This window comes from Vulpes vulpes, chromosome 10 (genome assembly GCF_048418805.1).
Source record: "Vulpes vulpes isolate BD-2025 chromosome 10, VulVul3, whole genome shotgun sequence".
Lineage (NCBI taxonomy): Eukaryota > Metazoa > Chordata > Mammalia > Carnivora > Canidae > Vulpes > Vulpes vulpes.
The window spans coordinates 77,557,581-77,584,484 of NC_132789.1; the positions used below are offsets into that span (position 1 = coordinate 77,557,581).

Consider the following 26,904-nt stretch of genomic DNA (forward strand, 5'->3'; position numbering starts at 1 on the left):
GGAGAAGAAAATCCAGTTTCAAGGACACATTAATTAAACCCATGCAACATAGTTTCAAATGCATTATCTAATATAATTACATTTATAATATTATCTGATAATATTTAATCTAATATATTTAACATTTATATATCATGTCAGATAATACCAAATAACCTATATTAGTAGACCTATATCTATGTCTGTCAATAGATAGATAGATATCTTAGTCCTATAAAGTAGGCAAAGAAGTTACATCAGTTCCTCACTGGTATAATGCTGATTTAAGTTGGGTATAATCCATCAGGTACATTTCTCTGTTATTGAAACTCATATGGACTTCAACTTTGACAACTTTTTCATAACCTTTAGGCAAAAAACACTTTGTAAGCTATACAGCTATGTGCCCCATTACTGTATCCTCCAATTTTGATCAGCAATGCCACCAAAAGATAAATAGAATAGGCCTAGGAAGGATGTCATAACCTTTCCAAGCTCGTTAAAAGGTTTTCCAAAGTTAAATTGCTTATTCACTGGCAGAAGCCACCCTTTTCATCTGTCCTTTCTGGGTCATGCTTATTTTATGACTTGTTAATCACTGTAATTTAGTAAGGGCATAATGACACACGGGTTATTGGCTGGGTCATAACTGTAAATAGTTATCAGTGGGTTGATTATTTATGATAATATAAAGCACAACAGTGATGATATAGATGTCCTCATGTTCAACTTATCTAATATGCCATCTTGAAGGAATAGGGAGATGTTATGATGATCTGTAACAAGTGAAAGGACTTCTCAGGTTGTGTAGATCAGAAATGACATCGCTTACTTCCAAGGAGAGATTTAGTGCTACACAGAGGGAGCATCCACAAAAGGAGCATTTTCACTCCTGTTCTCCCATAGGAGGTTAAACCAACTTCTGTTCATATCTGTCACACTATTTATAGTTAGTATAATAATGGCTCTGCTGAAATGTGAGTTCCCTGAGATGCAGGAACATGTCTTAGCTGTCTCTATATCCATAGGGGCCAATATAGTGCTTGATGTAGTTAAGATTATCTTTAATAATGTTGTTTGTTTGAATGACTTTATGATTTATTATGTTGTAAGGAAGAAAATATATTTGCTTTACACACTAGGTATACTGTGATCCTAAGTAGGAGGAAGGCTATTCTATGCCAGTGTGTATTAACACTACTCATCAGATATAATCCCTCTCCCTGATGGTCTTATAGACAAATGGATCCATATGACCATTTCTGTCCAATAGGATGAGCACTGAAGTGGCATGTGTCATTATGAGACCCTCTGAGATTTTCTTCCCTCTGACACAGTGACCCATCATCATGAATAACTGAATTACTAAAGTAAGCTGGCCTGCAATGGACAGGTAGCAAAAACAAGATATAAACCTTTATCATTGTACCAGTCAATAAAAATTAGGTAATTTAAAATTTTCTAGTCATCATATGTGAAAAGTAAAAAAAAAAAAAATCAAATTAATTTTAATAGTTTTATTTAATCCAGTAAATCTAATTTATTTAAACATGTAATCGATAAAGAAGTTAGGTATTTTTACATTATTTATTTCAGATATTCTAAGTCTTAGCCCATCTGGACCAATATACCAAACGTTGATTTTTCTTTAGATATTCTGATGAAGTAAGTTTCCTAACCTTGATGTAGGGATCACCAGGGTCGATGCAGAGTACCAAGAGCAGGTTGCACTGGTGCTCACATAATAGCAACAGAGGGAACTTTTGATGAACTGTGTGAAGATTTGTGCTTAGGTCCTTAGCACTGGATATCTCCTGATTGTGACCTAGAGGAGTACTTACTTGAGCTCCTCATAAATTTAAGCCATTTTGAAACCTTTGTGGTAGCAAGAAGATTTTTTTCTATCTAATCGGATTTTAACAAAGTAATCAACAACATGAAAAAGCTAGTCATAGTCTAGATCCCAAGATGTTCATAAATTAATTTAGGGAACATTCATTCTCAATGACTGTGTACTTAGTAACATACTGGGTATTGGGAATACAGCTGTGGAGAAGCTGAACGGTCTCCTAGAGACAACAGTGTAATACATAATTACAAAAATAACTCCTTGAAATGTGACCTGTATTAGTTTTATATTACTGCATAGGAGATTCCTTCAAACTTAGAGGCTTAAAATAACCTATGTTTATGATTTCATAGTTTCTGCAGGTGTCAGGAGCCCAGTTATAATTCAACAGGTTCTTTCAATTAGGATCCCACAAGGCTGCCATCAGGTGTCAGCTAGGCTGCATTCCTTTCTGGAGCTTAAGTTTCTCTCACATGGTTATTAGTAGAATTTAGTTTCTAGAGGTTGTAGGACCAACACCCCCATTTTATTGCTGCCTGCCAACCAGGGACTGCTTCTCAGCTCCTAGAACCACTCATGATTCCTTGCCATCATAAACTCTCTTAGAACACACTTCCTCAAAAGCAGCAGCAGAATCTCTGTGATCTCGAGACTCTCTTTTAAGGACTCACCCAATTAATTCAGGCCAATCCAGGATAATCTGTGTTTGCAATTAACTCAAAGTCAGCAGATCCATATCCCAATCCCAGAAGTGATGGGTATATTCACTTAAATTCACAGGTTCCACCCACACTCAAGGAGAGGGGGTTATATAGGACATGTACACCAGGAGGGTGGGAATCTTGGGGATAATATTAAAATTCTGCCTGCCGTGTAACTTGAGACCTGAAAGAGAATGGAATCTGTTAGGCATAGAAAATAGCTTATGAGAAAACCCTGAGATTGTCAGGGGCTTGGTGATTCAGAAGGAAGAAAGAAGGCCCATGTGATTGAAACCTTGGGAAAGAAGGAATAGCATGAAATAACCACTTTAGTGATTTTCCAGAGAGCCACGGGAAACCATGGATCATAGTGCATTTTTAAAGACATCTCTGTTACCAATGAGAATACACAAGGCAAGAATGGAATTGGAACAAGCCCAGCTAAGAGGCTGTGGTCATCTTTGAGAAGATAGATAGTGGTGTCTTAAAGGAGCATGGTGGCAGTGGAGATGGAGAGAAGAGGGCGGATTCAAAAGCATTTTAAGAGGTAGAATCAATAAGACATGGTGAGTAATTGTAAGTAGGGTAAGGAAAAAGGAAAAGTCAAAGATAAGCCTGGACTTGAGCAACTTGATTTTGCCATTTCCTGAATCCAAGGGCACCCAGGAGAAGGAGCAGTGTTGTCAGAGAAGTGGATCCATTTTAGACACATTGAGTCCGATGTGCGAATGAGACAGCCAAAGGCAAGTATCACAGTGGTCGTTGGCTATGCTTATCTAGAACTCAGAAGAGAGGTCTGGGCCAGAGATAAGAATCTGTGAGACTTTGGACTATGGGTGACATTGAAATCCATTGGGAAGGGATGAGATCATCCAGGGAAAACAAGTAGAGGGGACTAGAGCGTGAATGGGCAACCCCATTTAAAGGTCTACTGAGGAGAAGTGAGTGGTCATATCACACACTCTCCTGCAGCCAATGCTAACATCATTCTCAGGGAAGAAACAGGGTGGCTGCTTAGGAATATATACAGTACTTCAGGGGTTTCTATCCACCAGGGCATAGTGAGAATGTGTGTATGTGCATGAGTTGTAGACAGAGAATTACATCGGAATCAGCTGAAGAGCTTCTTTGAACTACACTCATAAATTCTCATGTGTCCCTAAGGGAATCAAGTATAAAAATGGAAAAAAGAAAAAAAATCTCCTTTGAGATGTTCACTCATTTTTCAGAGAAAATAGAAGCTCAGAAAAGTACAAGTTGCTAGATGGCATGACACACAGCTGGCTAGATGGCAGCCCTGCTGAGAGGAACAGAAATTGCTTGGTGATTACTTCCAGCCCTTTGCCCCTCCAGAGATGTACAATTCTCCATCAGTTTCAGAGAGTAGATTCCTGGTCCATCAGGGAATTCTCGCATCAGCTCGGGGTTCACAGAATGTCCACCGAGCATTCTAACTCTGGAAGGAAGAGGAAATCCTTATTCAGCCATTTATAGTACAGCCAGTTTCAGAACAATCTTACGGGTATATATGGTTATCCCCATTTTACAGATGAAGAAATGGAGGCTCATGAACTAAGTAACATGCCCAGAAACACAGGTAGCGAGTGGTAGAACTGGGTTTCAGATTTGTTTTTAATCCTGGCCTTACATTTATTTTAGGATGTGTAGAGGGAACTGTATGCACTATACCCTGGATTCAAATGTGTAACTAAACATTTTTTCCAAAAAAACAAAATGACGATAGAATTTAATCCATGAGAAAGAAATGATCATATTAGCCCCAGCTCTCCTCTTGTGGAGCAGCTGTTCTCGAACTCCAGCTGCCTTGAGAACCTAGGCTCCATGCCTTACTTGCTCTGTGATCTTACCAAAGGTGCTTTGTGTTTTGGTTTGTCAGCAATAATGCCTGCTTCATAGGGTTGGGTGAAGATTGCATTACCTAAAAGCCCTAAAATACTTTCTAGCATGTGGTAGCACTATGTAACTGCTCCCGCCTCTGCCACTATTTTTTTTTTCAATTGAACCATGGCTGACCTACAATGTTATATTAATTCCAGGTGTGCAGCATAGTGATTTGACAATTCTATACATTATTCTATGCTCACCATAAGTGAAATTACCATCTGTCACCATATAATGTTATTAGTTTTATTGACCCTATTTCCTATGTTATACTTTTCATCTTTGTGATTTATTTTATAACTGGAAGTTTGTGCTTCATTATCTCCTTTACCCTCCTCCCAGCAACTACCCATTTTGTTCTCTGTATTTATGATTCTGTTTGGTTTTGTTTTTTAGATTCCATATATAAGTGGAATCTAAAGTATTTGTCTTTCTGTGTCTTAATTATTTCACCTAGCATAATATAGGGTAACACACATACATCAGCCCATATCTTCTTTATTCATTCATCCATCTATGGACACTTGGGTAGCTTCCATAACTTGGCTATTGTAAATAATGCTGCAATAAACATAGGGCTGCATATATTTTTTGAATTAGTGTTTTCATTTTCTCTGGGTAAATACCCAGTAATGGAATTATTGGATTGTATAGTATTTCTATTTTAAATTGTTTGAGGAACCACCATACTGTTTTCCACAGTGGTTTCACAAATTTATACACTTAAATCCTCTCTTTTTGTCTTGATGAATCTGGCTAAAGGTTTATCAATTTTGCTTATCTTTTCAAGGAACTCGTTCTTGGTTTCATTGATCTTTTCTATTGTTTTTTTCCCCTCCATTTCATTTATTTATACTCTGATCTTCAAAGGATTTTATCTATTATTTGAGAGACAGAGAGAGAGAGGGACGCCTGGGTGGCTCAGTGGTTGAGCACCTGCCTTTAGCCCAGGGTGTGATCCTAAAGTCCCAGGATTGAGTCCCACACTGGGTTCCATGCATGGAGCCTGCTTCTCCCTCTGCCTATGTCTCTGCCTCTCTCTGTATCTCTCATGAATAAATAAATAAAATCTTTTTTAAAAAGAGAGAGAGAGAGAGAGAGAGAGAGAATGAGCAGGGGGAGGGACACTGGGAGAGGGAGAGAATCTCCAGCAGACTCCTCGCTGAGTGTAGAGCCTGAGGCATCGCTGGATCCCACGGCACTGAGGTCATGACCTGAGCCAAAACCAAGAGCCAGATGTTCAACCGACCCAGCCACCAATGCACCCCTCTACTCTGATCTTTATTATTACATTCTTTCTACTTGATTCCTTCTTTTCTAGTTTTTTTATATGTACAGTTAGATTGTTTGAGATTTTTCTTGTTTCTTGAGGTAAACCTGTATCACTATAAAGTCCCTTTCAGAATTGCTTTTTCTATGTCTCAAAGATTTGGGGCAGTTGTGTTTCCATTTTATTTTGTCTGCATGTGTTTTTTTATTTCCTCTTTGATTTCTTCATTTACCCATTGGCGGTTTATTGGAATGTTGTTAAGCCTCCATGTGTTTGAGGGTTTTTTTTTTTTTCCATTTTTCATTCTTATACTTGATTTCTAGTCATGGCATTTTGCTCAGAAAAGATGCTTGATATGATTTAAATATTCTTAATTTATTGAAACTTGTTTTGTCGTATAACATCTCTCTTGGAGAATATTCAGTGTGCACTTGAAAAAAATCCTGCTGTTTTTGGACAGAATGTTCTGTATATATCTTAGTCCATCTGTTCTAATGTGTCATTCAAAGCCACTCTTTTCTTGTTGATTTTTCTGTCTGAATGATCTATTCAGTGATGTAAGGGAGGGGGGGTGCTAAAGTCTCCTACTATTACTGTATTATTGTCAGTTTTTACTTTTATGTCTGCTAATATTTGCTTTATATATTTAGGAGCACCTATCTTGGGTACATAGAGATTTACAGTTGTTATATCCTTTTGTTGGACTGATCCCTTCATCATTGTGTAATGCTCTTCTCTGTGTCTTGTTACACTCTTTCTTTAAAGTCTATTTTTTTTCTATAAGTATTGCTACCCTGCCTTTTTTTTTTCCATTTCTATTCTCATGGAATGTCTTTTTTTCAATCCTTCACTTTCAATTTGTATGTGTCTTCAAGTCTGAACCACTGCAGTCTTTTTCTCTAAGAGGCTTATCTGAGTTTGTAGCTGAAATTAATATCTTTTTTTCTTGACCCAGCATTTTAAGGGGTTGCTTTGTTTTTCTATGAGTATAGTTATGAGAAAGTGACATCCAGCTATTTGCCTAAGAGGATACAGAACAGGTACAAGTGACTACCTTATTTGACCCTTTGTGCTCAATAAAATGAAATGTGAAGTATATTTATGCCTCAGGCCCCTTGCCTTTGACTCTTCTTGCTGCCTGGAATGCTTTTTTCCCTAGATAATGAAAATTCATTCTTATGCATTTTCTTCAGGTTTCTGCTCAAATGTCACCTTATCAAAAAGCCTATTCACACCACTCTGTCTTAAATAACGTCTTCTTCTCACCATTACTTTCTATTTCCTTAACCCTCTTTGTTCTTCAAAGCATACCATCAGAAATATTATATACCTATTTATTGAGAGTCTCTCTCCCCAGTAGAATTCATGGAAGCAATGATTCAGTTGTTTTATTCATAGCTGTCTTCCTAAAAACTTGTAGGCTCTGAGGAAAGGTTTGTGGAGTACATAAATCGATAAGTGAGTGAGTGTTAAATTGCGGTTCCCAGGATGAGATTCATGGTCATCTGGAAAGACCACTATGATTTCCAGGTATACTTCTACTGAGTATGTTTGGAACAAACTGAGTGATTCCAGACCTTCCTTCTTCAGGTGAGGAAACCAAGGGCTGAGAGGAAGAAGCCAGTTTTTTTTTTTTAATAATAAATTTATTTTTTATTGGTGTTTAATTTGCTAACATACAGAATAACACCCAGTGCTCATCCCATCAAGTGCCTCCCTCAGTGCCCGCCACCCAGTCATCCCCACTCCCCGCCCTCCGCCCCTTCCACCACCCCTGGGTCGTTTACCAGAGTTAGGAGTCTTCCATGTTCTGTCTCCCTTTCTGATATTTCCTACCCATTTCTTCCCCCTTCCCCTTTATTCCCTTTCACTATTATTTATATTCCCCAAATGAATGAGGCCATATAATGTTTGTCCTTCTCCGATTGACTTATTTCACTCAGCATAATACCCTCTAATTCTACCCACGTCGAAGCAAATGGTGGGTATTTGTCGTTTCTAATGGCTGAGTAATATTCCATTGTATTCATAAACCACATCGTCTTTATCCATTCATCTCTCGATGGACACCGAGGCTCCTTCCACAGTTTGGCTATTGTGGACATTGCTGCTATAAACATCGGGGTACAGGTGTCCTGGCACTTCATTGCATCTGTATCTTTGGGGTAAATCCCCAGCAGTGCAATTGCTGGGTCATAGAGCAGATCTATTTTTAACTCTTTGAGGAGCCTCTTGGCTGCACCAGTTCACAGAAGCCAGTTTTTAAATCGAAGGTCCAGTCAGAGACAGGGCCAAGACTGGGTAGTTTTCAACATGCTTTCACAGGTTATTCCAGTTTGGCCTCAAAATAGCCCTGAAATTTTGCAGCTCAGAGGTCACATTATCTCTGTGTGGTCAGAGGGGAACTTGGAGTCAGAGGAGTGAAGTGACTTACCCAAGTGTGCAATGGAGAGCTGCAGTAGAACCTGCCCAGGTGATCTTTCTACTGCACAGCAGCACCCAGTTGGTTGTTGGCCAATGGTTATCTTTCAAGACAAGCCCAGGATACATCTAAGTACTTTTGGAAAGTATGTATGCCTAGGTCTTCTTTAGTCTTCTGTGCCCTAAATTCCAGCTCTTTTAAGATCATTTTATTCAAGTTAAAAAAAGGATTTGACATCATCTTTTGAGTTCAGTTGGCCTACAGATGATAAAGGGGCCTTTTAACTTTGGCAATCTCTGGTAGGGCCCCAAGACTTCTTGGGGTGCTGTGGACAAACCTCGATTTGTGGACACTGTTTCTAAACAGATTTCCATTTCATTCTCCCATTTCACCTGTTCCCTCTTCCTATTGGGTACAGATGCAACCCCAGTCTTACTTTTTATATAAGATGAAACCAGAATCTAAAGAGCTTGCAAGTGAGAGAGGCAGGCTCCCTTGAACCAGACATTTACTCTGTAATGTCCATGGAGAGCAACAGTCTTCAGTTCTCACATGCAGCTGCCCTTCCTAGTCCCTCTAAGCAAATACCTCTTTATACTAATATTCCTAATGTTCCATTACTATATATTCACAGCCAAAATTGCACACCATGTTGGAAGAAAGCAATGTTTTTTGTTCCTCAATGAAAGCTTTAACTTTGGAAAATATTTTCAAATGCCTTTGATGAATCACATACCTTCCTCACCATTTAAAGAACATTTTAGTGCACCAGGAACTAACTACTTTACATGCATTAAACTCTGTAGTCCTCAGAAGAAATCTGAAGTGAATGCTGTCATTCACATTTCACAGATGAGAGAATGGAGGCTTACAGAGATGATTTTGCTCAAGGTCATCAGCTACTAAGGTAGCATATCTGGCCCTTGAACCTGGAATTCCAAAGCTTAGAAATGCCAAAGCTAGGACCTTTAACCATTATACCAAGTGGTTTCTTTATTTTTTTCCAGTGTATAAAGAAAGGTTATATATCATTCACTTGTTTATTTCTTGTTTTATAATTCTCCTCAAATATGTAGTTACTATATCTCCATGGCTAGAGTATTTGCTTCTCATGGACAGGAACTATCTCCTATTTTGCATAGGCCAAGGCACATCAGAGTTAGTTGCCTCATTATAACACAAATGACACTTTTCCAGCACAGAGCTAGTGATTAATACACATGTAATAAATGTTTGATATATAAGTGATTAACCAAATCCTTTTTTTAACCAAATCTTTTTAAACTGCTTTACTTTCTCCTGCTACTTTTTAAGAATTGTCACCATTTCATTTTAATATAAACCAACCAGTGAAAAGGGACCTGAAATGAAAATAAATTGATTAAAAATTTTCCCAGAATAAGGTTTCTGTGGTAAATGTGATTTCTGATGTTTCCTTTATGTACACACACACACACACACACACACACACTATCCATGTGTGACTGTGTACAAGATCATAATCTCATTCAGACCTATATCATCAATGTAAAATTAAACTCAAATTGCAGTGAGCTTTTTCTTTGAAATCAGCACTTGTGTGTGTGATGAGGGCGTGGAGGAAGAGGAGAGGTCGATCTGCATGTCCATGTCAGACATTTTCAGAGGTCACCAGGAGTTTTTGATGAGAATTCCTGGGACAAATGTGGAGAACATACACCCAGAGAGAGGGAACTCCAGGAGCAGAGCACAGACTGAAGCCACTTATGACTCCTTGACAAAGTGCTCTGGGAGAGCTGACATCTATTCCCAGTGTGGACAAAGGGAGCTGTGTGCAGGCTTCATTCTTTGTTGCTGGTTTGTGTGTGGCAGGGAGAGGCACTTGGAAGACACATGGCTTGGTACTTGTGTGCTCTCCTTGAAATCAGCTCCAACTCCTTATGGAAGTTCTTGGCTTCTTTCCAGGAAACAAGTGGAACGCTGTTGGAAACAGTTCCGCCTCAGCTCTGCATAAGCGTCAGAGCCAGGGTCAAGTGGCAGTGTCAGTAAGCACAAAGAGGCAGCTGCACAGCAGAGATAGGACAAATGGCACTACTGAATAAGGCCAGCATCAGGCAGCAGCCTGAGGTAGCTGTGGGAAGGGTTCCCTGGGCTGTCATCCTTCTAGAAACCCCCATTAGTCTCAGCTTGTTTGTCCCTCTTCTTGTTTTCTACCTACCTGCCTGTTGGCTCCTTCTTAGTCTTTGATAATTGCTTTCTCCTCTCCCAGACCTTCTCCATGTTGATGTGCCCTAGTTCCTAGTCCTTGGTCCTTCCTTCTCATTAAGTTCTGTGCTTTTTTAAAAAAATGTTATTTATTTATTCATGAGAGACAGAGAGAGAGAGAGAGAGAGAGAGGCAGAGACACAGGCAGGGGGAGAAGCAGGCTCCATGCAGGGAGCCGGACATGAGACTCGATCCCAGGTCTCCAGAATCAGGCCCTGGGCTGAAGAAGGCGCTAAACTGCTGAGCCACCCGGGCTGCCCAGTTCTGTGCTTTTAAGTACGAATGGTGTGTCTGTAATTCTCAAATTCATAACGCCCATCTCCCCAACACTTGCCATGAGCCAGACTCACATACTCATTTGCCTACTTCACACCTGTATGTAAAAATCTCCCAGGGATCTCAAACATAGAACATCCCCCCAAAAAACAGACACCCTTTCCCTGATTCTTCTCTAATTCATTGTGTGGTATTACCATCCATCCACTTTTATAGGTGAAGCAACATGCCCACTAATCTGGACACTGGATTTTTTTCTCTCTCTCTCCTCATTTCACCAATCCCAAATCCTTTCAAATCTATCTCCAAATTGAACTCAAATCTGTCCCATTTTGTCCTCACTATATCTACTTCTGGTTTCAGCCATCATCTTATCTCAGCTGACCTACTGGAATAACTTTCCGATTGAACTTCCAAGTCCTACATTCCCTCTGGGACATTTTCCACAGGGCATTCAGAGTACACATCATAAAACAAGCAATTCTGTTACCTCTCTGCCTTGAACCCATTTCTAACTTCTCAGTGACCTTACAAAATAAAATCTGAACTCTTTACCACATTGAACTTGGTCTGGCATGATCTGAACTTGGTCTGGCAGGGTTTGTCCACAGATGTTTTCTCCAGACCATCTCAGGTAATTCTCCCTCACACTTTGCATTATCTAGTCATCTGAGCCTTTCAATTTATGATGTGATCTCTAGTTCTTTGTACTTGCTGTTCCCTCTGTCTAGAATGCTCTTCACTTGACTTCTCCATGGCTAGCACTCTCTCATCTTTTGGACCTCATGTTAGATGCCATACCTTCAAAGGTCAACTAGGAAATTGAAAGCAGGTGCCCCCAGTTCTTGTCTCCCACAGCATTTTTTTCCTTTTTGTCACTACTAATAACTTTAAATCATGTGTTTATTTGTTGTTTTATGTTTGTCTACTACTCTAAATTGTGCATTCTGTCTACCTTATATATTCAGCACCTTGCAGAGTATCTGATATGTAGTAGTCAGTGAGTATCTGTCGAATCTTGCTGAATGAAGGTCCTTAAAGGAACATATAAGAGACCCTGGGGACCATGGAGAGATGGGAGACAGGAATTGGAGGCTTGGCTCTCAGGGTTCCTTCAGACTTAGACTTAGCCATGGTTAACCCTTACTAAATCCTGATATACCCAGACAAGGACCAGGACTTATATATTCTTGCACTCCTAGCATCTAGTGCATAGAAGGTATTGAATGAGATCGTGTTGAATGAAGGAAAGAAAGAAGGAATGTTTTCTGTGAACATCATCTATTTTTTTTAATTTATGATAGTCAGAGAGAGAGAGAGAGAGAGAGAGAGGCAGAGACATAGGCAGAGGGAGAAGCAGGCTCAATGCACCGGGAGCCTGATGTGGGATTCGATCCCGGGTCTCCAGGATCGCGCCCTGAGCCAAAGGCAGGCGCTAAACCACTGTGCCACCCAGGGATCCCGAACATCATCTATTTTTACTGCAGGTAGTTTTCATACTACTACTTAATTTCTCCAGCCATTCTTCTAGGGATGTTTTTCCAAACTCCTCTCAATGGCCATTTTTCTTCTCTGCATGGTTCTAACCTAAGGGGCAGGATATTAATGAAACAACTCTGTTTCAAAAAATCATTTTCATTTCTCTTTGCTTTGTCACTTGCACACTTGGATTTATGTGGAAAGGAATACTTAATAATGAGGAAAAACCTACTTAGAAACAATAGTATAATCATTCAGTGGTAGGGAAAAGAGTGATATATGAACCATATGATTAGAAGTAATCTGTTTCATATTTATTTTTCTGAGCTGAAGTTCAGTTCCTCCTTGAAAAACTGAATATAAGTAATAATTTCCCCTCACGCATGCATACACACACACACACACACACACGACCTATGAATAGACAGACATCCATCATCATCCAAGGGAATTCAGCTAACATTTTTCTCGAGATTATGAAAATAACTTTAAATTGTCTCAAATCAAATCTCTGTTCATTAATAGCTTATTTTGGTTTTTTTTGTTGTTTATTTTCTAAGACATGGGATTCTCTTTAGATTAGCTTGTATAAACTGATAAAAGAACAGTTCAGAAATTATGCATCTTCAATGCATGTACATAACCATGGATTTATTTAAACCTCAGAATTTATTAAGTAGAATTGACAAGGGAGTCAAGGGATGTGAGTGTTATCTCTGGGATAAATGTTCAGTTAGTCTGTGAGTGAATTACTTGACCCCTCTCTCTCCCCCTTTAAGAAATTGAAGGAAAGCCTCCCTTCCAAGGTTTGTGTAGGAATAAAATGACATAACAATATGAAAGTGCTTCCAAAATTATAAAGCTCTAGAAAATGATAATAAAGTGATAGTTTTATAGTTATTGTTGAAATAAGCAAAATGAAGTTATTTTTATCATGCTGAATGAATCAAAACAGCTATACTTTTATGCAGAAAGTGGTAGAGATCCCACATTAGAATTTTAGTTGACTATGTATTCAGGTAACGAACTTGGCTTTTCCACACCCAGACATGTGGCATTTAAAATGTGCCCTAAGTAGAAATTTTAATGTATTCTCTTTAATGTTTTCATATATTCATGGTTATCTACAAAAAGATTTTTCTTCCACTGTATTCAATTTCTGTAAACCTAGCAATTACAGTAATTTCGTGAAGGGTATATCCTAAGATTGTATTCTGCTATGAATCATAGTTTGGTTGAGTCTGTGAATCAGTCACATTCCCATATTTCTTGTAGTACAGTTTTCTTCTTTGTCTCAGAGGAAGATGGGAGAAGAAACAGGTGAATGTAGAACCTTAGAGAAGCTAAATGAATTTAAAGAATTCCTATTATCACAATTAACATTTTCAGGTGAGAAAACCACAAAACCCTCCCAAATTCTGAAGTATTATCTTTTTTTTTCTTCAAAGATTTTATTTATTCATGAGAGGCACAGAGAGAAAGAGAGAGAGAGAGAGAGAGAGAGAGAGAGAGGCAGAGACACAGGGAGAGGGAGAAGTTGGCTCCATGCAGGGAGCCTGATATGGGACTTGATCCCGGACTCCACGACCACGCCCTGGGCCGAAGGCAGGAGCTAAACCTCTGAGCCATCCAGGGATCCCAGTATATCTTTAATATAAACAATAAGATCCATTTTTAAAGAAAATAATCTTTCTTCTGTTTTATAACTTGAAAACTCTGCTATATGTTGGAAAACAAATGACAGTCTTTTCCAATGTACAAAAATGGTCAACTGATATGCTGAGACCATCTCAGTTTTGCATCTACAGACATGAATGGGACAGGATGGAGACTTTTGTAGTTTCTCCATGTTCTATATGGACATTGTCACCTGTGAGCTCATTCAAACTCGCCCTGGCTGCATAGCTCTAAGCACCCCCGATGGAGAGGGTTGGGTATAATGGGTTACTAAATAGAAAACCAGTTCATGCAAAGAGATCCAGCACTACTGGTCCATCACATCTTCAGTGTATACTGACTTGTCTGTTCCCTGGGTGGGCACCTCATTTGCAGTTACCAGATGTGTTGGTTCAAAGAGTCACTTCATCTGCACTTACTTCTTACTTCACAAGACAAGCAGCTTTCATCTGGTCCAGGACTAACTGCTCACATTTCACTAACCATATTTTGAATTATATAAGTGTTGGTTGTGTGCTCCCTCTGTACCAGGCATTGTGCTAGGACCAGAGGATTTAGCTGTGAATAACAAACTTTCCTTGTTCTTAGGGGGCTTACAGTCAGAGGTCTGCTTGTCCCAAGCTAGAATATAAAACCTCATTTTGGCCTGGATTGCCAGAAAGTTTGATTTTTCAGACCACTCTCAAGGGGTACCCCCGCCATTGTGGATTTGGGCCTAGGCCCAAACTCCCCTTGGGAAATTCAGCACCATTAGGGTCTCTGGGAACTTTGTAGTTGAATACAATTTGATTTTCATAATATCTTGAAGAGTTCTTAATAAATTAAGTACAATATTGATAAGCCCAACAAGAAGACTCTTAATGAAAATATGAGCAATGTATTGCAATTGCACATCATCTGCAATTGAAAAACAATTCCCTGTAGTGCAAATTTACCCCATAAGTTTGGGCCTCTTTTTTTGCCAGCTGTGTAAAAGCATTGGATTGTTTATAAATACTGTTACAAGGAGAGGCTAGCCACAAAAGCCTAACATATCTGTTGACATTCCTATACTGTAATAATTTAAATGGCATGCAGTCCAGAATGAGCCTGTGTGAAAAAGATATGGTTAAATAATAGACCACTTTTCTGATTTAAGCTGGTTTGGCTCGGTTTTCTCATTTTCCTTCTACCTCCTTCCACAACCCAGCCCTCCCCCTGGGAAATGACTTACAAAAAAAACCTAATTGGAGATGTCCTTTTGGCCAGAGACCTAGACCAAAAGTTGTTGGGTGGTTATTAAAATGTAAAGTCCTAGTTTGCTTCCCTGTTTATGTGCCGTATGGATAAAAAGCCCAACAGGAGCAAAAGTTTTGGGCCAAAGACCACAGTCCTTTGAAAAAGCCTTCCTTGACACCAACCCAGATTCAATCACTCAAGTACCTCTGTCTCTACCACCACCACCAATTTTTGCTTTTGCCTGGATGATTGAGAGCATCTCTTCCTCTCTCTGCTTTTACTGAAGCTCTCTCTTATAATTTTTTCCCCACGCAGCAGCCACAGTGATCTCTGAAAACCTGAATCAAAATGACTTCTCAGTGTTCCTAAAATAATGTCCAATTGTCCTGTTGCAGGCTGGTAAAGCACAGCACACCCTGGCTCATCTCACCTTTTCAGCCTCTTCGTATGCTAATTTTCATGATGAATACACTCCAACCATTCTACTCTCCTTACTGGTCTTTGAATGTCAGATGTGCCAGTCTATTTCTCAGCTTAGGGCCTGTGTACCTGGAACACTCATCCGATGCTCTTATCCAACTCTGGCTCCTTTGTGTCTCAAATTTGTATGTTCCCTCTGCAAAGGGGCATTTTCTGGACCCTTTGCCCTAAGTCATGTGCACCCCTCCCCATAACTTCTCCCTTACTTCATTATCTTCAGAATATTCATTACTGAATTTATCCCTTTCTTTTAAACTTGTTTTTGTCTCTTTCTTTCTTTCTTTCTTTCTTTCTTTCTTTCTTTCTTTTTTTTGTATGTTCGCAGGATGTAACTACCATTCATATCTCTTTTGTTCACACACAGGTCTCCAGCACTTAACACACAGTAATATATTCACACAAGGACCCAATTTTTTGCTGAAGAGTGCCCCAAATCTTAAACTCCATATGGGTTCTAAGTTCCAATTCAATTTAAACCATAGGAGACTTGGATATACTTTTCAATTTAGTTTATTTTTTCTGTTTCAGTCCTCTCTAATAAATAGTGACATTATCTTTGTGAAGTTGCATGCCCCATGGGAAGTGCTTGGAAGATATGCAGAACAAATGAATGTAAGAATGCCTTTCAGGTAGGTGTAAATGTATTTTCCTTACTCTCTTCTGCTTCCCTGTAAGACTAATGTGCTCCTCTCTTGAAACAAATAAAACTGAAATGCAGACTGGAATACTATTAGAAAAAAAATCTTAAGATGTTTAGGAAATGCATAAGTCTTCATGACTTCTAATGACTTCATGGATTTTTGTGAAAATTCCTGGCTAATTCAGTTCTTAGCAGGTAGATATGTCAAGTGCCTATGAGAAAGGAGCATTTGTCCAAGTAGCATTTTCATTCCCAAAATACCATTTTCAGAAGCTTTATGTCCTGCTTCTTGAATGTCTAGACCCCAGGCAGGTCCTAACTGACATTAAAATCTGCTTCCATTAAAGCAAATTCAAAAAATTTCATGAAAATGTGGTCTATTTTTAAAAATAAACTATTTTAAAATTTTAAAAAGTTGGATCATAAATACTGTGCAAGCACAAACATTGATATTTATTCCAAGGGTAACAGAAAATATTTTAGGTGAATTGCTGGAATTGCTTGGTTGTTTAAAGGATTAATTTACCTTCATCTCATAGGGAATATTCTTATTTTCCATATAGATTAAGGAAAAGTGATCTATATTTGCTAGATGGAAATAAAGTATTAAACTTGAAATTATAAATGCCAAGATATGTGGGAAGTAAATAATGGGATCTTCTAAAGGAAATGGAGGGATTTAGTACCAAGGATAGTTCTAAAAGGAATAAAGAATTAAATACTTTTGATTCCCAGTTTGCCAATAAGACCAAGTCAGATGACAGAAACCAGGCAAAGTGGTGCCAATTCTAAAATATACCTCTTAATGACCTGTGGAAAATTATAGAGACAGAGAGTTGCTAGGGACACATTTAGAGAAGGGCAATTTCCATTCAGAGGTCTATAATGTATCTCCCTGGTGCATCTTATTTTCTTTGTTTATTGGCCTTTATGTTCTAATACCAAGTCAAAATAGAGGCTGAGATTTCTAGCATCTATTTACGTCAAGGCAAAATTCTCAGAGGAATTGAGATAAACATAGTTCAAAACTTTTGATTTATTTTTGTATTTAAAATGTAACAAAGGAAATCTGAGAACCCATGGATTTAAAAATATTATATAAAATCCGTGAGTCATATATCAATTTAGTTTCTATTGAAACTTGTTACACTATAATTATAATGAAAGCCAGTTATTTATCAAAGCTATAACCACCCAATATGGATTAATACTATATCACACATAAAGACCAAAAGGAATGGGTAGGAAATATCAGAAAGGGAGACAGAACATGGAAGACTCCTAACTCTGGGAAACGAACTAGGGGTGGTGGAAGGGGAGGAGGGCGGGGGGTGGGGGTAACTGGTTGGTGGGCACTGAGGGGGGCACTTGATGGGATGAGCACTGGGTGTTATTCTGTATGTTGGCAAATTGAACACCAATAAAAAAATAAGTTTATTATTTTTTAAAAAAGACCAAAAGGAAAAGAAATCTATGCTTAGATACAGTCATATATCAGACCAACAACTTATAGCCAACAGTCAAAAGTCTATGTTGTGATAAAAATGATATAGTAAAGCTTAGTGAAATTGTTGAGTTATCCCTCCCCAGCAATCTCACAAAACCTTCCACCAGAACTTCTTTCACAAGCAAAGAATCTAAGCAGAATGTAGAAACTTGAGCAGTGTTAATGAACAGCAAATTCCTGTGCCTGGAAGCACCTCATATATGAAGGGCCTGACAGTGTCATAGCTAATGCTTCTACATGCTCAGTACATAGCAGAAAAGTGCTGCCTGCAAGCAGCATTAATATTTTCCTTATGCCCCATTAAGAGAATGTGATCCAGGGAATAAATGAAAAGCATAATAACTATGAATAATAATTTTCTTTTTAAATGTGGGTATTCCTGCAGGACGGTTTTAGGAGAAAATACTGTTAATGTGTGGACATTAATTGGCCTCATTAATATTGATGTGATTTTTACCTAGGCATAGCTTCACTAGCTACAACCTGATGCATTTAAAATGTGTGCTATTATTTTGTCCAGCGTTTCAGATAAATAACTCTAGCCTAAGGAGATCTATGTATTTCCAAAGGAAGAATTTCCCTGCGATATCACTTCAACAAAATGTAAAAATATCAGTTTGACTACCTGTAAATGCCTCAAAGAATGTTATGTATATTGTTTTCTGTAGATTGCACTTCTGAATCCCAGGTTTAGTCTCTATGGATTTTTTATTCCTACAATGCTTAAAACAAAGTTGAAGAATAATTTTCTTATGGGAAGTTGTGAACAAAATTTGCTTCTTAAATACTTAAATATCCATGGATATGGGCTTTTTAATTAATAGACTGATTTTAGGGTATTTTTCGGTTTACAGAAAATTGAGTTGATGCTACAGTGCTCCCATATATCTCCTCTCACCCCATGCACAGTTTCCTTGTTGTTAACATGTTGCATTAGTTTGGTATATTTGTTACAATTAGTGGACCACTGTTGATTTATTATTATCTAAAGTCCATAGTTTACTTTAGGGTTCACTCTGAGTAGTATATTTCTATGGGTCTTGAAAAATCCATAATGTTATGTATCCAGCATTAAGGTATCACATATAATAGTTTCACTGCCCTAAAAATCCTCTTTACTCCATTTGTTCATCACATCTCACCTCAAAACAAACTCCTAGCAACCACTGATCTTATTGTCTCTATAGTTTTGCCTATTAAAAACATGAATATATTTTTAAATTTTAACAGATATGCAAAGTAAATAGTATGTAAACTTCCATTTTCATAAGTGAGAGAGCTCAGTAACTGTTCAGAATACATATAAACCACATTAGTTTCATTACTACTCCATTGGTGGAAGCCCAAGATATGGAAAGGCTGACTGCATTTTATAAAGCATCTAATCCATATGCTCTCCATTCAAATTACACCCTACATTTTAATCTGTGATGCTTTAAAAAAATTTAGTCAGACAGAAGTACAACACATCCTTACTTAACAAGTCTCACTTTTAAAAGTTCTTTTCAAGGTTCTTTGTTTTACCTCTTTAATTCACCTATAATCAGAGCCAGTGGTTAGGCAGTATTCCCAGTGTGGTTATTTGCAGCAAGATGTTGATGTTGATTAGTGTTCTTCCCATACTGGTTATAAAATACATCTTTTTTATATTACCCTGCCTATATCAAATGAGACAAGTGTTCTGTAAACTTAAAGTGCTGTATAAATATTAGTTAATATAATGCCTGTTAAGTTGTGCATGTTGCCAGCAGGCTGGCAATCCATTTCTTCATTCCTTGAAAAAAAGCTGACCTCTGTTAAATTCATATGAATGCCAATTGCTCTAAATCTTTGCTCTGCACAGGCTGTGTAGGCGAGGAGCAACCATATAAAATTATGATAATGAGAGGAAGAAATATCAATGGAAAGTATTTCATAAGATTTCATGACTCAAAAATGCATGCCTGTAATCCCACTACATTTCTCACTGTTAATCTCTTTTTAGTTTTTTCTTCTTCACCTCTTACAGGCTTCTATCTTCAATCTCCTTTCCTTCCTTGCTAGTTCAAACTGTAACTGACGATGGGTTTTCTTCTCGACTGGCTTCATTTTTGCTGTTCTTCCAGGAGAAAAATCTATTACCTGCCCCGCCGGTACAAGTTCATGAGCAGGTTAGTAGCATGCTCTGTCATGATGTGTTTGATATGTTGGCTTGTATGTTCCACCAATGACAAGGACTATAAGCTGGGGAGGATGGGCCTTCGTCCCATGACAAAACTGGCTGCCATGCACGATCCAAAAACAGCTGTTTCAGGTTAGCCTGAAAAGAAAAAAACAAAGATAGAAATGTTTCTCTCAGAATTTTCCCTGTGACTTCTCTACACTTGGAGGGACAGAATTTATCTGCAGGTGTGTTGGGACCATATTTTTTTGTTTTTAGCCCATTCTATTAGATGAATTACAAAACAAAAACAACAACAACAACAAAACACACCAAAACCAGCTGTTCAGCACATTTTTGGTTTGAATGTTATTTTTTCCATACAAATCCCACCCTCCACCATAAGTAACTTGAATTTTTGAAGTGCAGACAGATGATAAGCATATCAAAAAGCTGATAGCTCTTTAGTTCCCTATGGGTGGTGCTCTCCTATGTTAGTAACATTTTGTTAATGAAGTATGCAGATGTATTACCTGACTTAGAAGCCCTTACTAATTTCTTTTTTTTTAATCTCCCCCATGTATCCAAAATTCTACTGGCTAAAGATTGCCTTTAATGTACTATGTATCCTCCTAAAGTTTGTTTCTCATTTTCTGAGAAGTCAGGGAGAAAGGGGAAGCATCAATGATGTCCTTTAATTTGATTCTGTTGTGATGACTGGAAATCTAATTTCAAAATTTTAATTGGTCTTATGTGATCATTCACCCTCTCAGCTGGGTTGATGGTTAAACTTGGAGACCATTGCATTTCTCTGAAAATCCTGTTGTTCAGTTCTGAGTTAAGATTCAAGCTTACTCTGTTTATGTGCTATGCAGAATGATAAATATAAGAGTAACTGATAGAGTCTAGTGGGTTTGCTCAAATGCATGTGCACTCAATAAAGTATGAATAAGAATTGACATCCAAAGAAACTAATACTGTACAATATCCTTACTAGCAGTACTTTGCTTAGACAGTAGCCATGGCATTTGGATTGAACATGGTTTAGATTAGTTCCTTGTCACATAATGACCTTCTATAAAGCCCTGATGTAACACATTAGCCAATATCAGTAGTCCTCAATAGTTCTAAGCTTTAACCAGCATCAGGATAACCTGGAGGGCTTATTAAGACACAAGGTTGGACCTGTGCTATCTTCTATGATGTAGATGTCCATCTCTCTACCTGGATGGTACATGAAGGCAAAGATGGCTTGTCCAATTCTCTATTTCTAGCACCTAGCACATAGCAGGTGGGGTTAATGGAAAACTGAATCTCTACACATGTAAGAAGATTTTGAGTGAAGAAAAAGGAGGTCACAAAAGAAAGCATAGAAAAATCAGGTCTCCCTAAAGTGTTAGACACAGACTTGGAACTGAAACATTTTCTCTCACTATGGGGGAGGGGTGAGCAATGAGGGCTTAATAGAAAATGGTGACAAAAGGAACCATAAATCTCAAGGTTGGATTGGATAACAAATGTCATCAAGTCCAACCATTCAGCAGATACTTGAGCCTCTACTATATGGTCAGTCAGCCCATGTTTGAACTTCTGTGGAGATAGGGAATTTCTGGATGCAACTGTGGGCACCTAACTTTTAGGAAGTTCTTCCTTAAAATAAGCCTAATATTTCTGTCTCTTCAGCTTTTACTCCAAAGAATGTTCAGATTATAGTTCTGTGCCCTGGATAGACAAAAAATAGTCAACAGAGCAAAAAAGGTAAAGTGAATGAGAAAGACTGTGAAATTATAGGCAAAAGAACTTAGCAAGTATTTGGAAATTGAGAGATTGGGGAAAGAAAGAGGTTCCCATATCTAAGGGACTGGGAAAATGTTGTAGGTAAAAGGAGAATGGATATCCAGCAGAGGTACAGTTATAGGTGAGAATAATGATGATTTTTGCTTTAATAATTCTGTATGGTAACTCACAATAGGTCCTTGACACATAGATGTCCTGAAGACCTCTGGAAATGATGGCAAAGCAATTGAAACTGGAAGTAAAGCGAGAGAATCCAATTTAGGAGTCAGAAGTGTAGAAGTCATGAGTTGAGCCAGAGGAGTGGATGGAATTCCCCAGCAAAGGATGTAAAGTGCAGAAAGAAGGCCAGCGGCAATTCCTTGTAAAGACTAATGTTAAGAAGGCAGAAAGAGATGGAAGGAAGATAAAAAAAGAGTATTTTAAGAAGGAGGAGACCTAAGGGAGGACAGTGTCAAAGGGACCAGGGCCATAAGAATGGGTGTTCTTCACCTTCTGATGGAAATTGAGACATGAGAATTGATTTTTAATATTTATTTTTTTAAGATTTTATTTATTGATTCATGAGAGATACACACAGAGAGAGGCAGAGACACAGGCAGTGGGAGAAGCAGGCTCCATACAGGGAGCCTGACGTGGGACTTGATCCCAGGTCTCCAGGATCACACCCTGGGTGGGAGACAGCACTAAACTGCTGAGCCACCTGGGCTGCCCTGATTTTTAATATTTAGAAGTTAGTGATAACTGCCATGATAGCAGTCTCTGTGAGACGTGGTTCTCAAACTTGAGTGGACATCAGGACTATCTTCAGTACTCAGTACTCAGATTATCTGGCCCCTCCCCAGAGTTTCTGAGGTTAGGTGCAATAATTTCCAGCTCTATCAAGTTCCCAAGTGATGCTAGTGTGGCTGATCTGGGACTACATTTTGATAATGATGACCATGGAGAGGAAGGTGATAAAAACCAAATTACAGCTGGTGGAGAATGGACAAGGTCCTGATGAATCAGAGGCAGTGAGGGTTCATTACTACCTTGATAAATTTTGAGATAGAGGAAAATAGAGAGAGGACAGGCTTAAGAACAGTAGCCAAGATGAGGGAAAGAAAAGAGACTCTGACAAGTGACCAATCACATAGTCTCCATGTGTGCAGGGGAGAGGTTTTGAGTGAGTAAGAGTCTGGGAAACAAGAACAAGTTACTAAGCAGTAATCTTTGTCCTGAAAAAGTTGGTGCTACTTCAAGTGCATAAATCATAACTAGAAGGGTGTCTGGGGGGCTCAGTGGCTGAGCATCTGCATTTGGCTCAGGGTGTGATCCCAGGGTCCTGGGATCGAGTCCGACATCAAGCTCCCCTGCATGGAGCCTGCTTCTCCCTCTGCCTGAGTCTCTGCCTCTCTTTCTGTCTCTCATGAATAAATACAATCTTTAAAAATAAATAAATCATAACCAGAAAAGAATTTAGGCATTGGAAGACTCAAGGTGAAGGGAAAAGAAATCCTAACTCACTGTGTTAGTCTGACACATGGATTCGGAATGCCTCCTAAGATAAGCTTCATTGCTTACCACATCCCTGTAGTCATGTGCCTTAGTGAAGCCTGATGTCTGGTGTAATGTTTAAAGTGCAGTTTGAAAAAAAAATAAAAAAAAAAAATAAAGTGCAGTTTGTCAGAAATGTTGGTATCTATCTTAACTCTGGTTTCGCCTCAGAACAGATTTAGACAATGGAGAGTATCTTTTTGTAGCCAGCTCTGACATGCCCAGTTGAAGGGAACGTCTACATCTTGCTATCCTGGTTATATACCAGTGATAAAACATTGACTCCAGTATTCTAAACTTCTCATGTCATACTAAATATGGATATTTAATTTAGCTTTTAGTTTCACCCACATACATGATAATTTAATTACTTCATAAAAGCATCCCTGAAACAAACTTATCTCTTTTAATGCTGAGGGAAATGATATATAAGGTTTCTGAGCAGACAGGGAGATACAGCGTCTTTTAACAGATATCTTTATTTTGAAAAATCAGCTGACTCCCATAAAGCACAGTTATGTAGTTCAGACATACATTCTTTGAGTAAAGGCTATTTCATCATGTGCTTGGTCTTTTAAATGCTTCTTTGATTCTTTGGGCAGACTTAATAGGCTTTATAAATTGCCTATCCTGTAAAGAAAGGGAATTTATCATCTGTCTTCTGCCTGCTTTTTTTCCCCCTTCACCAAATATTGCAAATAGTCTGTAGAAGATGTGATTGCAAAGAAACAAATGTGATTATTGTAGGTGGCTTTTTTTTTTTTTTTTGCCTTCACCAAATACTGCAAATACAGTATGTAGAAGATGTGATTGCAAAGGAAGAAATTTGATCATTGTAGGTGGCTTGTAGCTGAAGTCTCATCACTCATTCCTTTTCCATCTGCTCCCCAATACGCACTTGCCTGATGTTATCCTTTGCAGCCATTTGGCAGAATGACTGCTGCCCCTACTACATTATACATTCAGTGCAGTTGCAGTCTTATCAGTTGAGTATACAAATGGCAAAATGACTTGTATTTTCCATCCTACTTTTAAAAATTAATATATGTAAATGTCCCAAAGCCTTTGGACTTGACTATAAGATATTTAGGTTTGTCCCAGTTAGTAGCCTTGTGACCTAAAAGAATCCTAACTCCTATCCAAGGAGAGGCTATAAATATAGGAGACTTGGCTTCAGAAGAGGAAAAAGAAATCCAAGGCTCCTGTTGTCTGTTATCAGTCCAGGAGGGCTTCATTTATTGCAATGAGGGCTCTGTGTGGTGCCTCCATTAAACAAAGAAAAGTGTATCTGTAGGTTCCCTCTAGGTATATCATTCCTAAAAAAATGTAATCTATTTGAAACGTGATGCTATTATAATATTCTGGTCTGGGGAAAAGCAAGTATCTCTGAAGTAGCCTGCTTCATTTAATTTAGCCTAATTAAGTTGTCATTAGTACAAACTCCCTCCTGGGTTGTTAGCAGGTCGAGGGAAAGGCCTTTGTCTTCTTCGGGGTATACCTACAGCTTCCAAGTTGGGGCTCTGCACACAGTAGGTAGGTAGGTAGGTAGGCCTACCGATGGGTTAGTGGGTGAGGAGTGAAATCCTTTGGCATGTGGTCTTTTCTTTAATCACCACCACTCCTAAGGTGGGTAGGACAGTCTCCTCTTTACAGCCAAGGGACTAAGGGCCAAAGAGGTTCAAGCAGACTTCCCAAAGCACATTTGCAAGGCACACCTTGGAAAGCACAGTACACCAGAGGTGGCCATCTGTGCCGTTGGCTCATGCTGTGCTGCCAACTCTTTCCAGCTACTCGGGACCTGACCTGCCATGAACCAGAATTTGGAGGGGAACCCTGAACTTACTGTAATAGCAACTTTCTATGAAAATACCCACCTTTTAGTCCAGATATTAGCTTGACAAGTTAAGGCCAAAAATGCCCAACGGATGATCGATCGATCCGTTCAATCTCTGATCCGATCGATCTCTTTATTAGTTTACCTTTGTAGTCTATAAGAGGGCTCTTACTCAGTAAATAGCAGAAACAGAGCAAATGTGTCCAACCAAAATCAATATTAAATCATGAAGTCTACATTTTCTCTTTGCTTTTCCCTGTTAGTAGTGACTTTATTAAGTAAAGCCCAACTCCTATACTTAAGCAACAAATTGAATACTTTCTAGTTAGTTGGTTCCTTAACTCCTATATCTTAGAGAATTTCAGGATTGCCTATTTAGGGAAGTTTATTAGATGAAAGACGGAAGCATGGACCTCAATATACAAGTGAAAATCTTATCTCTTGAATTCCCATTGACAACACTGCGTAAAAGTTTATCATCCTCATCTTCTTCATCCTAGATACCACCACTGAACTAGGCATTTTGTACATCTAAGGCATTGACCAAATACTTGATATTTGTTATCCTGTGCCATCCCCAGCACTGACTCATGAAACAGGTGCATTCACTCAGAGAGGTTTAGTTGCTTGCCCAGCATGGTGCACTCATCACTAGAGAGATGTGCAACTAAGTTTTGAACCTTCTTCAACTTCAGAGTCCATCATTCTATAAGAATGGTTATCCATTATATTGTGAAAACGAAAGCTCTTTATTAACTCATGTTTGTTTAGATGATATAGCTAAGGTATTATTGCCCAAATCACCAGCAACATGTAGTATCTAAGAAACGGCAGAATCAGAAACCCGACTTGGGTCTTGTACAACACCCAGAGCTCCTTATATCAAGTGCCCTCCTTAATGTCCATTACCCAGTTACCCCATCCCCCTACCCTCTCCCCTCCAGTGACCCTCAGTTTGTTTCCTAGAGTTTTATGGTTTGTCTCCCTCTCTGATTTTGTCTTATTTTATTTTTCCTTCCCTTCCCCTATGTCCATCTGTTTTGTTTCTTAAATTCCACATACAAGTGAAATGATATTTGTCGTTCTCTGGCTTACTTCACTTAGCTAGAGGGTATTATGCTAAGCAAAGTTCTCTTTTAAATGGCTCATATGATTGGGTTGGGTCTACCTGATTGATCCAGGATGCTCTCCCATTCTAAAGGTCTTCAAAGTCCCTCTTGCCATGTCACGTGACATATTCACAGGTTCCATTGATTAGAGCGCCACCTCTTTCAGGAGCTAGTCTGCCAACCAGAGGAGGGCACAAACCGCTGAGTACATTTAGTGTTTCTGTCATTTTAAAGAACACACAGCGTGGACCAGCATGTGTAGTAGAACCTGTGCCATCCACGTTTTGTCATCCTTCTTTTGCTCAGGCTACCCCACTGAAGACTAATTCACACACTCCTACCCCCAGCCAGTGTCTAAGGAGTTTTGTTTTAAGATATCTTTTGAATATCTTTCTTCCACCTGACTCTTTTAAAATCCCAGTTCCTCTACTTTCTGTCACTTTTATAGTAGCCTATCTTGGTCCTCAAGAAGTTGCTAATAACACTCTATTTGCCTGGCAGCTTCTCCAAAGCATTTCATGCACATCATCTTTTGTAAGCTTCCTAACAACCTGCAAGGTAGTAAGTTGGTGATGATGATGATTAGCCCATTTTAAAATAATGCTTAAAAAGGTGAGTGATTCATGGAAGGTCACACAGCTGGTAGGCAACAGAGCCAGGACATAGGCACTCCAATTATGTATCCCAGCTTCTTTTAGGATCCTCCACTATCTTCCTTCTACTTCTGGTCCCTCCTCATTTTTCAATGAATCATTTTCATTACCCTGTTCCACTCTCTTTTCACCATCCCCACATTTCATTTAAATGGTGGTGCTACAAGCTGTTACTGAAAGCTGCCATTTCATTC

The 26,904-nt window shown here is 38.8% G+C and overlaps 1 protein-coding gene across 19 annotated transcripts in view; it reads left to right on the plus strand.

The window, feature by feature from the left end:
- ANO4 (anoctamin 4) overlaps positions 1–26,904 on the plus strand; it is a 402,861-nt gene that overhangs the window by 234,647 nt on the left and 141,310 nt on the right. For all 19 annotated transcript variants that reach the window (XR_011994944.1, XR_011994946.1, XR_011994947.1 and 16 more), the window contains 2 exons: positions 16,026–16,126; positions 19,750–19,794. Coding sequence is in view for 14 of the 19 variants with exons in the window: in XM_072724685.1 (XP_072580786.1) it covers positions 16,026–16,126; positions 19,750–19,794 (146 nt within the window). In the remaining 5 variants the exon portion in view is untranslated. The remainder of the gene's footprint in view (positions 1–16,025; positions 16,127–19,749; positions 19,795–26,904) is intronic.